This window comes from Suncus etruscus, chromosome 14, assembly GCF_024139225.1.
Source record: "Suncus etruscus isolate mSunEtr1 chromosome 14, mSunEtr1.pri.cur, whole genome shotgun sequence".
NCBI lineage: Eukaryota > Metazoa > Chordata > Mammalia > Eulipotyphla > Soricidae > Suncus > Suncus etruscus.
In genome coordinates this window covers 40,883,594-40,900,140 of record NC_064861.1, presented here as the reverse complement: position 1 = coordinate 40,900,140, position 16,547 = coordinate 40,883,594, and the positions used below count along the sequence as shown (strand labels likewise).

The 16,547-nt window shown below is 36.4% G+C and overlaps 1 protein-coding gene across 1 annotated transcript in view; it reads left to right on the top strand.

Moving 5' to 3' along the window:
- The window catches only part of ITFG1 (integrin alpha FG-GAP repeat containing 1), a 231,289-nt gene that overhangs the window by 16,782 nt on the left and 197,960 nt on the right, over positions 1 to 16,547 (top strand). Inside the window, exons 3-5 of the mRNA XM_049786249.1 lie at positions 2,578 to 2,723; positions 5,500 to 5,557; positions 7,598 to 7,672. Coding sequence (XP_049642206.1) covers positions 2,578 to 2,723; positions 5,500 to 5,557; positions 7,598 to 7,672 — 279 coding nt within the window. The remainder of the gene's footprint in view (positions 1 to 2,577; positions 2,724 to 5,499; positions 5,558 to 7,597; positions 7,673 to 16,547) is intronic.

Sequence of the window (16,547 nt, the reverse complement as noted above, 5' to 3'; positions counted from 1 at the left end):
TTGTCACACTTGTATTGTGGGTTTTTCTACTACGTGTTGTGGTGGTATTCATTGGCTAAATGATGTTCGCAGCCACACTCCTCTGGCTCCACCCTTTTTGGGTGGGTCGACTTGCCTCCAAGGTAGGGAGTTGTCCTTGGATGAAGCCTGTCACAGGATCAAATCTTAGGCCTTAGCACACAGCAGAGGAGACAGTCCGGAGAGAAATGCTGGGCTTCAGTGATCCAGCACAGTTCTTAGTGTGATTTTTCCTTCTTGTTGCGATGGTGTTCTTTCCTTAGAAAGAGCGCAAGGCCGCGTAGCGAAGCGGAGCTGTCGTGCTCTTTTGGAGCCTCTTTTCGGCCCACTCCCAAGAGTTTCATGCGACAGGACAGGAGACAGACACACACAGGCAGCACTCACAATTTCTCACAGTCAGGCCCCACTGGGCAGACATAGTTTCGTAGATTTTCCCAGCCTGATGTCACAAACGGGGGACCTGTCTTCTGCAAAGTCGGACTTCTGCTTTTCTGTGTGTGTGTGTGTGTGTGTGTGTGTGTGTGTGTGTGTGTCTGTGTGTGTCTGTGTGTGTCTGTGTGTCTGTGTGTGTTTTTTTTAAGCGCCATGGTTACAATATTGTTCTTGATTTGAGTTACAGTCATAGAATATTTACACTCTTCACCACTGCACATTTCCTGCCGCCAATGTCCCCAATTTCTATCCCTTCTCCCTTACCTTCCTCTGGGATAGGTATTTTACTTCTCTCTCTTTTATTCTCCCCTTTTTGACACTGGTTTTCACTACTGTTAATGAAGTGATATGTAATGTGCATATTACTTTATCCCCTTTTAGCACCTAATTTTTCCAGAGTGATCAGTTCAATGTCATAGTGTCCCATTGAATTCTCTACATTATTACCTGCATAGATTGATTCTGTAGTCCTTTTGCAAAGTTACTCTTTGGTAAAGTCACTTTCCTGTTTTTTAATTTGAGCCTTACTTCTTTAATCCAGTCATTTGGTCATAACTTTTTTATTTATCATAACTGCACTACAATTTGTGTCAACCCTACTACCATGGACTGGTGTTCCTGACCTTTATCTCTATTGCTGTGGATATTATTACTACCATACTACCTTTTTTCTGATATCCCACAAATGAGTGAGATTATTCTGATTACCCCTTTTTCTCTGAGTCATTTCATTTAGCATAATAGTCTCCATGTCCATCCATGTATAAACAAACTTCATGGCTTTATTTTTCCTAAAGGTGCATAGTGTAGATGTACCACAGTTTCTTTAATCACTCATCTGTTTTGGGGAACCTGTGCTGTTCCCAGATTCTGGCCATTCAAATTTTGCTGCAAGGAATATATAAATGCAAGTACTTTTTAGTCATCTCCCATATGCTTCCTTATTCTTTTGCTCTGAAATTTGTCTTGGTATGGCCTATTTTGCATTTATTACACAAGTACCATATATACTCAAGTATAAGTCAACCCAAGTATAAGCCAACCTCTAATTTTACCCTAAAAATGGGAAAACTTAGTGACTCGAGTATAAGCCAAGATTTAAAATTCAGCAGCCACTGGTAAATTTCAAAGATAAAAATATATAAACAAAACAATTACAATAATTGAGGAATCAGTAGGTTAAATGTTTTTCAATATTTATTGCTAAAGAAAAGGTATAAACTAGCAACAATAATTTTAAAACTTTAAATAAAGTGCAAAAACCATAGCTTAGCAGTTAATCAAGCTAAATCACAAAGGTTAAAATCCTTCAAAACTGGATTCCTCATCATCATCATCTGTATGTCCAAACAGAGCTTCAGCTGTATCTGATGTGAGGGTATCAGCATAGACATTGTCATCATCACTGAGTTCACATAAATTATCACTGCTGTTGGTCTTGTACAAAGCACAGAATATTGAGTTGAATAGTTTAGTGGCATATAGTTCAGTTCAGCCACTTACCTCTTCAGCTCAGCCAACTTGTGGACTGAGCTGAAGCACCACCCACTCCAGCAGGCGGCAGAAGACAATCGGAGACTATGTGCATTTGACTTGGCGCATATGCCCCAAATCAATAACCTGTATGACCCGAGTATAAGCTAATTCGGAGAATTCAGCACAAATTTTGTGCTAGAAAAACTCGGCTTATACTTGATATATACTTATATATAATTTTTTTTTATTATTTTCTAGTTATTCCTTCAGGATTTCTATCTGCCATCATTTATTTTATTTTTAATATTTTCATTTTGGTCACATCCAGGCTGTGCTTAGGGCTTACTCCTGGCTTTGTGATTCAGGGATTACTACTGGCAGGTTCAGCGGACCATATGGAAGAACTATACTAGTTAATGATTAAACATAAAGCTTTGTCTTGATATATTTCAAATTTAACCTTGTTCTTTGAGATTGCTCTGACTTTTTTGAATAACAAAAGAATCTACATATATGAAAGATGGTACTAATAATTGTGAATTTAAGCCTTTCTGTAAAAAATTTTATTTTTCACTGTAAGTATCTTATAAATGTGTAATTTTTTTCCTAATATAACATTACTTTATATCTTGATTTTTTTTTCTTTTTTAGGAATCACAGCACATTAATAACAGGTGTGGTCCCAGGGGATTATGATGGAGATTCACAAATGGATGTCCTTTTGACTTACCTCCCTAAAAATCATGCCAGCAGTGAATTAGAAGCTGTTATCTTCTGGGGACAAAATCAAACACTAGGTGAATTTGTTTTAAGACTTCCAGTATTTATCATTGGATGTTAAAATTAAAATATGACTGTGTTATGGGGTATATAGTAAAAGTACTCTCAAATAAGTCTAAAAATGTGCCTTTGTGGGAAACTAATTTATAGTATTAGGGCACATGAAGTAGAGTAAGGAGAACCCTTTCAAAATTTGGTGCTGGGAAAACTGGATAGCCATATGGTAAAAATGAAATACGCTCTGAATTGGAATCTAGACTCCTTGATATCAAATTTATTTCAAAAAATATTTCAAGAAAAACCCTGGAGTCATTCAGAAATTGACCTTAGAGGAATCATTCATGATACAACCTTATTGACAAAGAAAGCAAAGGCAAAATTAAACAAATTGAAGGACATTAAACTAAAATGCTACTTCACTATTAAAGAAATGATGAATAAAATAAACCCCTCATATTGGGAGAAAATATTTGCACAGCATTTATCAAAATACTAATATACAAAACATATGAACCAGCCTAAACATTCAGTAACAACAAAATAACCTCAAATGATGAGGAGAGAAAATAAACATATAATTCCTAAAAGAAAATATAAAGATTGCCAATAGACATAGGAAAAAGTGTGCACTTTTCACATCAGGAAAATATAAAATCAAAATAATGAGAAATTACTTCTCCCAAATGAAAGCTTTCTACCCAAAAGTCTAGAAACCTAAGTGCTAGTGTGGTTGCAATGAAAAATAGTTTAGCCTTTTTGAAAAATAGATTGGATACTATTCAAAATAATACAAATAGAACTTCCATATGACCTAGCAATTCTGTTATTGGGACCTATCTCAGAAACATAAACACATTTTGAAAAGACATGTCTACTTATGTTCATCATGGCACTACTTATAATAGCCAAAGATCTAACAACATTAATGAATAAAAAAAATTGTAGATGTATACATGATGGAAGCTTAGCAATGAGAAAAGATGAATTTTTTTTTCATGATTGCTGCAATTTGGATGGAATGAGAAATCATTCTAAGTGAGTTGACTCAGAAAGAAAAAGACCAGATAATTTCACTCATGTAGAATATAGAGGGAAAAAAAAAATCAAGTGATTAATCTTCGATGGAAAGATATGTGATTCTCAAGTTGGATCACAACCCTGTGTGACTTGTTATCCAAGGATGTCAAATGAGATTAGAGGGTATTACAAGTGATTTTGGAAGAATAGTAGAGGAATCTTGACACTGTTAGAGTGGGCATAGTGTAAGCTTAGTATGAATATAAATAATAATATTGGTACCATTGTAATAAATATTAAACTTCAATGTAGTTTTGGGAAACTGGAGAAATAATACAAGGGTTAAGATGCATAGAGCCTATCACCTAGTTTGATTCCCAGTTACTAACATGGGTGGTTGAGCATTGTTAGGAAGGATTACTTGGGCTTCCTGAACACCATTTTGGAGTTATCCCCCTATATAGTTTTTGAGTATTAATAATTGTAATTTTAAAATTTTTGATTTTTTTTTTTAATCCAGAACCAAACTATAGCAATTTCAGAAAATATAATCTACTCTTGCTGGTTAAAGGCAAGAGAGATTTACATTAGAGTCTTTAATTGCTTATAAATTTTAGAGTAGCTAAAGACAATGCTAGGTTGAATTTAGGAATAGTTCCCAGAGCCTTCAGAAAAGATACTGCCTTTCTTTCTATCAGAAAGTATTGCGAGAATTACCAGAATAACACCATACTTGCTGTATTTAGCATACCCTGCCTCTTGATATTCACAAGTTCAGTGATCAAACCCTAAGAGAGAAATGCAAAAGCAAAATCTTTTCCTTTTTACTGGCTTTTAACAGTGTTGTAGCTAACTGATCGGGCTTATGTTTTATTCAGGATTGCGGAAGCAATATTTGAGAATTGTTATCACATGGTTTCTTATCATCCCTGTAAGACAAAAAGGTTAGAAGGGAGCATGAGAGTCAGTCTCTATATCCACCCATAAACTTTCATGTTTTATCTCTAGAAGCCAAATAACTATATCAAAATAGACAGTTTTGTGTATGTAAAAAGAACATATATATGTGTGTGTACATATGTTTATATATAATGGGAATTTTATAGTTAGGTAGTTTTGCCTATACTTGCTTTTATGCAGCAAAATGTTATCAACTTTAGTGCTAAATTATGTATAAAAAGGACTCATCTAAGAGATGTTTATGTAATGCTGATCTTTTTTTTTTTTTTTTTTTTTGTTGTATTTTTGGGCCACACCAGGTGATGCTCAGAGGTTACTCCTGGCTATGTGCTCAGAAATTGCTCCTGGCTCGGGGGATCATATGGGACGGCACTGTAGTCCATCCTAGGCTATTGCCAGCAAGGCAGACAGACACCTTACCACTCCATGCCACTGCTCCGGCCCCATGTAATGCTGATCTTTATTATAGAATGAACTCTTAGTATTTTGTCTTTATAAACTTGATGTGTGTTTAAATTAGATTTAAAGTATCTTATTAATAGTGATATTTGGAATTAGAGAGAATTCTTTAAAAAACAGAGAGACAGAGTACTGAAGCTACAGTACAATGGGTAAGATACAGGCCTTGCATCTGGCTTACATCACATATGGTTCCCTGAACCTGCCAGGAGTCATTTCTGAGCACACATCTAGGAATTACCGCTGAGCACTACAAGAGATGATTCAAAACAAGCAAACAAAAAAATTTCCCCTAACTATAAATGTAAAACAATACAATTAAACACTCATTTGTTTTTATTTTCTTTTTTTTAACAGATCCTAATAATATGACCAGTCTTAATAGGACTTTTAAAGATGAACCACTCATTATGGAGTAAGTATATTATTGCTCTTTTATTTTTTTATAATAGAAACTACCCTTACTAAGTAGAGTTGACTTGAAGTTTTTCTTACTTCTTGTATTTATTTATTTATTTTTGGTTTTTTGAGCCAAATGCTCAAGAGGTTACTCCTGGCTATGTGCTCAGAAATTGCTCCTGGCTTGGGGACCATATGGTATACCGGGGATCAAACAACGGTCCATAATAGGCTAGCACGGGCAAGGCAGATGGCTTACCACTTGCGCCACTGCTACGGCCCCATTCCTTCTTGTTTTTAAATTACATGTGGGCCTTACTCTTACACAAGGCTTACTTCTGCAGTATTTTGGGGAAACAAAAAGTGTTTAAGTGAAGAAAAAAAAGTGTTTAAGTGTTTAAGCCTTTAAACTTGAAAAGAATGTGCTCTACCACTTGAGTCATATCCCTGACCCTCTCATTATTTTAAAATTGATAAAGGCCTTTGATCAAGGATTTTATTTATTATATGATTATATTCAATAAAACTCATTATCTTGGGGATAAAAGAGGTAATGTGTTGTGTTTTGTTTTCTTTTTTCCAATTGCTTTGAAAGTTTTAACACAGCATTTTGGATCTGTGTTAATTTTAGCTACATTATTACTCAAAGGATGAAGATATCTATTTTAGGTAAATATATGACTGCTTGATTGACATATAGGGATCAGAATTTGCTCCAGGAACTTAAAATAATTATATATAAACATAATTTAGTATTTTTTAATTTAATAATTCTTCCTATTAATGACTTTCTCAAATTAGACCCTTCAGGATACAATTTATTAAAATTGGGCCCGGAGAGATAGCACAGCGGCGTTTGCCTTGCAAGCAGCCTATCCAGGACCAAAGGTGGTTTGTTGGAATCCCGGTGTCCCCTATGGTCTCCCGTGCGTGCCAGGAGCTATTTCTGAGCAGACAGCCAGGAGTACCCCTGAGCACTGCCGGGTGTGGCCCAAAAACCAAAAAAAAAAAAAAAAAAGAATTTATTAAAATTTTTGTGAAAAATTTTGGTAAGAAATCTAGCATAGTGGCGTTTGCCTTGCAAGCAGCCGATCCAGGACCAAAGGTCGTTGGTTCGAATCCTGGTGTCCCATATGGTCCCCTGTGCCTGCCAGGAGCTATTTCTGAGCAGACAGCCAGGAGGGAACCCTGAGCACTGCCGGGTATGGCCCAAAAACAAAAAACAAAAAGAAATCATTTGGAGGTGACAGCAGTATATGACTGCATTTGCTTCCAGTGCTGTCTTCTATCCAGTTATATCTCAGCAGGTCATTGGCCATTAGTAGTCTGAACTGTGAATCCATGAACTTCTTAAAGGTGTACATCTAAATTATTATTATTAGTTTGGTTTTTGGGCCATATAAAATGGTGCTCAGGAATTACTCCTGACTCAGCAATCACTCCTGTTTGTATACAGGGGACTATATAAGATACATGGATGAACCATATAGGATGCTAAGGATTAAACCTGGGTCAACAGCATGCAAGCGAGTACCCTAACCATTATCACTCTGGCCCTAAATATTTTTTGTAGTTGTGCATTTTTTGAGAGCTATGATTAGTATTTTTTAAAAATTATTTCTCATAAATCTGTCAAAGTAAACAAATTAGGTCATGATTCTAAAAGAAGTGTTGTCTTCTTAAAGGCAAGACTACACTATTATGCAGAACTCACAGATAATGATGAAATCTCACAACTCAACATTTTTTTTTTTTGCTCAAATATGTCCAGTGATAAATTGTGCTTTATATAGTTACTTGAAAGTCAGGGTGTTTTCTGGGACCATCTTCTACATTATTCTTCTCATTACCATTGCAAGTTTAAAGATGTTAGGAGGATCCAGTAAGATAAAGACTCTTTGGCCTGGAAATGATATACTGACACTAATTGCTACAGATAATAGTGAACATTATAATTCTTTCTTTATTTTTACAATAGCAAAGTTTATATTTTAAAAATAATTAAGTGAAAAGATAATAAAATACCTGCTTAATGTTTTTAATATTTTCCTTTCAGCTTCAATGGTGATTTGATTCCTGATATATTTGGTATCACAAATGTATCTAAACAGCCTCAGATACTATTAGGAGGGTGAGTAAGTAAGATTTTAACTATAGAGCTGATTATATGTATTGCTGTTTACTGGACTGTGAACTCTCCAGTATGTCTGTGTTGGTGTTTGTGTGAACTGATAGCCTCAATCATTACTGGGATAAAACAACTTATAAATCTTTGGTTTTAAAGACCTTTTTTTCTATTGATTTATGTTTTGGATTTTTTGGTTTTTGGGTTACACCTAGTGGTGCTCAGGGTTTTCATCTGGCTCTATACTCAGGAATCACTCCAGGGACCTTATAGAATGCTGGGATTTAACCCAGGTTGGCTGCATGCATAATAAGTACTATTTCTCCAGGCCCTCCCTCTTTGTTTTAAGTGCTTTACAAGTAGAATCAACTCAGCCATTGTGAAACCAACCTTTTATCCATTTGGAATTTATAGATTCCCTTTGTTTATTGGTTAAGATTTTTAAAAATGGGAAATTAAAATTGGAGGGATAGTTTTAGTCTTAATTAGATTCTATACTTTAGCCATGTTATTTTCTACTCTTTTACCAATAAGCCTTTCTTTTATCTAATGAGTACTCAATCATTGCCTGAAGATGTAAATATATCTTCTCAAAACTCTGGTAGTATTTCATGTGTGCTTTGTTATTGAGCTATAAGAGCCTTAGTATGCCATTCTTATCAAAAACTACTTTGGACCTTACAAATTAAAGTTTCCTTTAAAATTTGTAAAATTTTATTAAAGTTACCATGAACTACAAATTTATTAGTAATTAAGTTTTAAGCATAATTATTTCAATACCAATCATATACCACTAGTGTCAACTCCTATCATTGGTTTTCTTATATTCCTTCAATACCAATCATATACCACTAGTGTCAACTCCTATCATTGGTGTTCTTATATTCCTTCAACACCAATCATATACCACTAGTGTCAGTTCCTATCAGTGGTGTTCTGATATTCTACGAGAGCATCCCCCACTACAGTCACATTACAATATTCAGTGTTTGCAGTTTAGTTCTCATATTTTCAGTGTTTTTGAGTCATGCTTTGGATGTATAGCTATACCACTTTCTATATGGTTTCCTTTTTTCATCTTCCTTTACATCTTGATTACTTTCTTTTTCCTCCCTAAACTCTGGGCCCAAGGGTGATCTAGGTATCACCTAGATGCCCTTTACTATACTGAAATATCTCATCTAGTTCTTCTATATAATTCTTTGTAAAGAGGAAGCTTGGGAAGGGGACCATGGGAGAATGGTAGAGGAATCTTGAAAGTTTGGTGGAGGGATTGATGCATAGCTCTGCAGCTATAAAAACAATGGCTGTAATAATATTGTAAGGTGCAATAACTCAATTTAATAAACATTTTTGGGGCCAGAGCGATAGCACGGTAGATAGGGCACTTGTTTTGCTGTGGCCAACCCAGGTTTGAACTCCATCATCATAATATGGCCCCCAAGCCGTAGGAGTGATTTCTGGTTGTAGTGCCAACAGTAACTCCTAAATATCGTTGATGTGGTTCAGAAACCAACCCCCCTCCAATAAAACTCACTTTTTTTTTCTCTATATAATAAAGCAAAAATGTAGGTCAAGAATAATCACATTAAATTTGGTCCTCTCAACAAAATCAGAGAAACACCTTTATTTCTATTCCCGAGGTACTTCAGATATCCAAGTGAATTTTTTTTTCAAGAATAGTTTTTAAATTTAATTTACTTTATTACAAAAAAGAATGTAATGGGGCCAGTGTGGTGGCGCAAGCAGTAAGGGTTCTGTCTTGCCCGTGCTAGCCTAGGATGTCCCACATGGCCCCTCCAAGCCAGGAGCAATTTCGGAGCGAAAAGCCAGAAGTAACTCCTGTGCAATACCAGGTGTGGCCCAAAAACCAATAGTAAAATAAAATCAAATAAAAAGCATGTATCACATAGTTGATTGTAATACACTTATTTCCAGGTTAGAGAAATTTTATTTTTTGTTTTGCTTTTTTGGGGGGAGGCGGGGGTAGGCCACATCCAGCAGCACTCAGGCATTACTCCTGGTAGGCTCAGCGGACCATATGGGATGCCAGGTAGGCCATGTGTAAGGCAAATGCCTTTTCTGTTGTGCTATAGCTCCAGCCCCAAGAGAGTAACTTTAGGACCAGAGCAATAACACAGCAGTAGGGTGTTTGCCTTGCACTCTGCAGACTGAGGACCTATGGTGGTTCAATTCCCAGCATCCCAGATGGTCCCCTGAGCCTGCCAGGAGTGGAGAGTCAGGAATAATTCCTGAGTACCACTGGGTGTGACCCAAAAGCAAAAATAGAAACACAAAGGGGTGTATGTGGATCAATGGCATAGCTGTAGAGCATTTGCCTTGCGAACGCTGATCCAGGACTGACCTTGGTTATATATCCCATATGGTCCCCCAAGCAAGGAGCAATTTCTGAGTGCAAGCCAGGATTAACCCCTGAACATCACAGGTGTGATGCAAAAGGAAGGCGAGGGAGGGAGGGTTGGAGGGAAAGAGAGAGGGAAGGAGGGAGAGAGAGACAGAGGAGAGAGAGAGAATAGTAGCTTTTCTTGCTATTGTCCTGTTATTTATTTCTGAACGTTAAGTGACTTATGCTACAAAAACTGACATTTTAACCCATGTGTCCCTAAGGGAATGATAATATTAAACAAATGAAATTGTCCAGGAATTCAAATCACTTTTGCTGATGTGTGGCTTTTATGGTGTGTTGTGACTGTTATATCTCCTAGAAGTACCAGATTGGGAGTGGAGTGTTGGGAGAGGGTGATTGATCTCACTGCAAAAAAGTCTTGGTGCTATCAGTGCAAATACCTAGAGTTTGGTTAGATTGGTATCACTGTAGAGAATGTAGAGGAAGGTGAAGCAGGGCCATAGGCAAAGCAGTGATTATGGATAATGGATGCAGTAAGCATGGATTCTGCAGGACAGGGTGCTTAGCCTTCCCTCTCTTCCTAAGATTGTCACCTTTCAGCTGCATATTCATGATTTTTCACAGCTTGGATTACTTCTTTCAAGAATAGTGAGTCTTGGGCCCGGAGAGATAGCACAAAGGCGTTTGCCTTGCAAGTAGCTGATCCAGAACCAAAGGTGGTTGGTTTGAATCCCGGTGTCCCATATGGTCCCCCATGCCTGCCAGGAGCTATTTCTGAGCAGACAGCCAGGAGTAACCCCTTAACACTGCTGGGTGTGGCCCAAAAACAAACAAACAAACAAAAAAAGAATAGTAAGTCTTTATAGCTGGCCCCATACAAATGGGAAAAAATAATATATTTTTATGATTAGTTTTTATTTACTTTTTTATTTATGATTCAGGGTTGTTTTTTTTTGAATAATATCTTAATTTAAGCACCATGATTACAAATATGTTTGTAGTTGGGTTTCAGTCATAAAACAAACAACTCCATCCCTAGTGCAACATTCCTACCACCAATGCCCCCATTTCCTTCCTCCACCACCCCTGTCTATATGCGAGACAGGCATTCTATTTCTCTTACTCATTAAGATTGTCATGATAGTTGTTAGTGTAGTTATTTCTCTAGTTGCACTCACTACTCTTTGTGGTGAACTTCATATCATGAGCTGGTCCTTCCAGCCCTCATCTTTATTGTCTCTGGGCATTATTACAATAATGTCTTTTATTTTCCTTAAAACCCATAGATGAGACTATTCTGTGTCTTTCTCTCTCCCTTTGACATTTCACTTTGCATAATAGTTTCCGTTCCATCCAGGTACAGGAAAATTTCATGACTTCATCTCTCCTGACGACTGCATAATATTCCATTGTGTGTATGTACCACAGTTTCTTGGGGGTACAGAAATATACCACATGTAATCCCCAAGCACAACCAGGAGTGATCCATGAGCACAGAACCAGTAGTAAACTCTGAACATAATTGGGTGTGGCTCCAAAACAAAGTACAACAAATTAACACATTTATAGGAAGGAATTTCTGTCAGTAGCATTGTTAGGATGATATTAGCTCAGCAATATGATTTAAACAGTAGAGGGGACTGGAGTGATAGTACAATGGGTAGGGCATTTGCCTTGCAAATGGCCAACTCGGGTTGGCTCTCTAACATCCCATATGGTCCCCTAAGCACTGCCATGAGTGAGCCCTGATACAGAGCCAGGAAAAACCACTGAGCAACACTAGGTATGGGTCAAAAAAAAAAAACAGAAAATAAACAATACAGAACAAAAATAAATAGCTAACAGAAGGCCTAGAATGCCCTAGAGAAGTAGATACTATTATGTTAATAAAATAATTAAAAAATTTTCAATTGCCAGTTTATGAGATATAGACACACATAATACATACATATTTTATGGGTATACCACATCAAATGTTATCTTAAATCTAGTTAATTGTAAGCATCTCATTTTATGGGATTTTTGTTGTTGTTTTTGTTTGGGGGCCAAACCTGGCAGCATTCAGGGATTACTCCTGGCAGGCAAGGGGGACCATATGGGGTGCTGGATTGTCTGAGTGCAAGACAAATGTCCCACTGCTGTGCTATCACTTGGTCCCTTCTGGGAAATTTAATATAATCTTTAAATAGAGTGTTAAATGTTGTTATAGAATTGTATCACAAGTCACATGTGGGGCCAGAGCAATAGCACAGCAGTAGGGTGCTTGCTTTACACATGGCTGACCCAGGACTGAACTGGGTTCAATCCCTGGCATCCTATATGGTCCCCCAAGCCAGGAACAATTTCTGAGCGCATAGCCAGGAGTGTGCCCTCCACAAAACAAAAAGAAAAGACAAGAAAAGAAAAAAAAGAAAAGAAAAGAAGGAAGGAAGGAAGGAAGGAAGGAAGGAAGGAAGGAAGGAAGGAAGGAAGGAAGGAAGGAAGAGAGAGAGAGAGGAAGGAAGGAAGGAAGGAAGGGAGGGAGGGAGGAAGGAAGGAAGGAAGGAAGGAAGGAAGGAAGGAAGGAAGGAAGGAAGGAAGGAAGGAAGGAAGGAAGGAAGGAAGGAAGGAAGGAAGGAAGGAGGGAGGAAGGAAGGAAGGAAGGAGGGAAGGAGGGAGGGAGGAAGGAAGGAAGGAAGGAAGGAAGGAAGGAAGGAAGGAAGGAAGGAAGGAAGGAAGGAAAGAAAGAAAGAAAGAAAGAAAGAGAGAGAGAGAGAGAGAAAGAGAGAGAGAGAGAGAAAGAAAGAAAGAAAGAAAGAAGGAAGGAAGGAAGGAAGGAAGGAAGGAAGGAAGGAAGGAAGGAAGGAAGGAAGGAAGGAAGAAAGAGAAAGAAAGAAAGAAAGAAAGAAAGAAAGAAAGAAAGAAAGAAAGAAAGAAAGAAAGAAAGAAAGAAAGAAAGAAAGAAAGAAAGAAAGAAAGAAAGAAAGAAAGAAGTCACATGGTAGTAATCTAATCCAGTGCTGACACAGAATAGGAAAATGCCTATAAGTAAAAATAGTATGACCAGTTTGATATGAGTATAAAGTAACATGCAGATGCTTTGCTAGTAGGCTTATAATGGTAGTAGGCAAAAGAATCTTATTTAATTGGTACACTGTGCTTTTTTTCTGAGAGGGAAAGGTGCTATAAATCTGCTGAGGTAATGGAGATAATTGAAATGTGTTAATGGCCAAAGTCAAGACTTGGTCCATTCTTTATCCTCACTTTAATTTGACTTGAAATAAAGTTATAATGTGCCACATTACTTAAAAACAACACCTACTGTAAGTGTTAGAGAATCATTTGCAGTGATGTGACATTATTGCTAATTACGATTTTCTATAAATGGGATGTTGTGTTATTATTCAGGATATTGTTTTTAGTATTGAAGACAAATGTTTGTACCTGTCATTTTAATCAAAACCAATGTAATGTTGGGTATCGGATTTTATATGACTCAACATCTACTGTATTCAAACTCTTTTTCTTATTTAGACCCAAAGTTGTATATTTGGTAATGCTAAATCTAGATATGTGACAGATACTTACCCATATACTGGTTATCTTGTAATTGAATGAAAAGATTTTATGTAATATTAATGACCCTTGGAAGTAACTGTAAATGATAGTTGTGTTATACTTCTCCATTAACAGAATCAATTATATCTTTGTTTTTAAGTTTGGTGGGGGCACAATGGGCTATCTTCACGGCCTACTCCTCCTTGGTTCTGTGCTCAGGTATCACTCCTGGCAGTCTCAGGGGACCATATAGTGTGCTGAGGGTCAAACCCTGTTCAGCAATATGCAAGACAAATATCCTATCAGCTGTACTATCTCACCATTCCTTTCCCAGTATTTTTACTGTTGAGTTTTTGCCATACATTAAAGGAAATGTTTTAAATATAAATCATACTGAAATAATTGTATAATTTTTGTCACTGTTATTTAGAAAGAACATGAAACTTGAGATTTATAATGCAAAACCAAAATAATCCTTAAGCAGTTTTTAAATTTATAATCATTAGTTTTATCATTAACTTTGTAATTATCATTATGCAACATGAGTACATAAACTTTAAAAAGCAGCTTAAGGTGATTTCTAATTTTTTAGAATTCACAATTTACCTTTCAAATACTGCCACTCCTCCCTTCAGAACATTATATGAAAGACTATTAGAATTTGAGAAATGAAGGTTTTTTAAAACTTATTTAAAGTACCTTTATATATAGTTTATTCATAGTTAAGTTTTAGACATAAGATGTTCCAGCACCAATCTCACCACCAAGGTCAACATCCCTGTACCAGTATTTTAAGTTTTGTTGTTAAGGTTTGGGTTTCATGAGTTTAGTTTTGTTTACTCTGGTATGAGATATTTAGTTTCTTAACACCTTTACACCACCAGTGTTACATGAATCCCCATGACCCATGTCTCCTATTTATTTTACATCTGTCTTTCTCTCCCTCCACTCTATTTCTTTACCTACTATACTCTGTGGCTAAGTGTAGTATTCTAAGCAACCCCCTACAGAATGAAGAATTTTTCTGTTTGTAAAAAACAGTGTAGGGCTTCAGAGGTATATGCTTTGTATGTAGTCAACCCTTTCTAAATCCCTGTGCCATATATAGTTCTCCAGACATTAGCAGGGGTCCTCAAACTATGGCTCATGGGCCACATTCAAGGACATTTATTCAGCCCACCAGGTGTTTTTTTAATATATTTATTTATTTATTTATTTATTTATTTATTTATACACTTTGATTACAAACAAGATTGTAGTTGGGTTTCAGTCATATAAGAATACCTCCCTTCACCAGTGTGACATTCCCATCATCAATGTCCCAAATCTCCCACCTCCCTATCCTATCCCCCCCTTTTTTTGAGACAGGCTTTCTACTTCCTTCATTCATTCACATTGCTATGTTAGTCGTCAGTGTAGTTATTTCTCTAACTGCATTCACCACTCTTTGTGGTGAGCTTCCTATCATGAACTGGACCTTCTAGCCCTCATATCTATTTTTTGCCACCACTGCCTGTCCTGCTTAACAGCCAACTTGACCCGTGCCTGCAGTGTGTATGTGTGGGATGTGCGCCTCACTCTCTGACACCCTCCTTCTCTCCGTCTCTCGATTCCTCTTCTCAGTCTCAGGCAGGGGTCCTCAAACTGCCCCGCCAAAAGCAAGCCCAAATCTCCTATTGAAATATGCTGATAAGTTTGTTGATTTAACTCTACTTGTTCTTCATTTTAAATATTGTCTTTGTTCCATTTTGTTTTTTTATTTTAAAATAAGATGTGCAATGTGCACAGGAATTTGTTCATAGTGTTTTTTTTTTTAACTATTGTCTGGCTCTCCAATGGTCTGAGCCCTGTTTAAAAAGTTTGAGGACCCCTGTCGCAATTCTGAACATTTCCTGAGGTCTATGAGTACTACAGGGGTTCTCCCAAGTAATCCATTCTAGTAATCAAGGCTTGAGCATCATATATCCTAGGATCTTATTAAACTGCTGACCTATTTGCTTGTAAATTACCAGGCGGGGCATAAGGTCTTCCTGAGTACTACATGCGATAGCTAAAATAATGAAATAGACAAAAATTTCTTTAATGTTTAAACTTTTCTTAAATAAAATTTTTATTTGAGATAAATTATTCTGTTGTTTTTGTTCAAAAATAATTCATAAAATTAATAAAAATACTTTAGCAAATGAGCTGAAATTGTATGTGTTGGAATAATTTTAAGTGGTGTATAATTTATGTGGTTTGCAATACTCTTCCATATCATGCATTTCAATTTACTCCTTTCAGCACCCAGTTCTTATTCAGAATGATGATTTCTAACTATCATATTCATAATGGTCACTTTTCTACTCTAACTGCACTTAACTACAAACCCCCCTACTTGTAGCAAGCTAACTTTCATGGACAAGTCCTCCAGGTCATCATTTATGCTGACTTTGTGTATTATTATTATAACAGGTGTTATTTATTTTTATTTCTTTCTGTGTGTATTTCCCCAAATGAAGGTGATCATTTTATATCTGTCCCATTCCTTCTGACTCAATTTACTCAGCATAATATTCTCCATGGCTATATATATATAAGGAAATTTCTTGATTTTATATATCTGTGTGGCTCCTCCATTCAATATTCAATTTCCTTCTCACAATACTTTATGGCCAAGAATGTTACAGACATCTTCCATTGAAACCACTGCACTCCTTCATGCAGTTATTCTAAATATCAGATATAAGTGTTATCATCCTGTATTTAGCCTCCATTTAACATCATATCTTCCAGTTCTTTAGAACTATATTGCATTCTATTACTAAGAGCTATGTAGTATTCTATTGTATATGTGTACCACATATTCATAATCCACTCATCTGTTGTTGGACATCTAAATTGATATCAACCTTAGCTATTATTATTATTATTATTATTATTATTATTATTATTATTATTATTATTATTATTATATTGTTCTGAATGCTGCAGTGA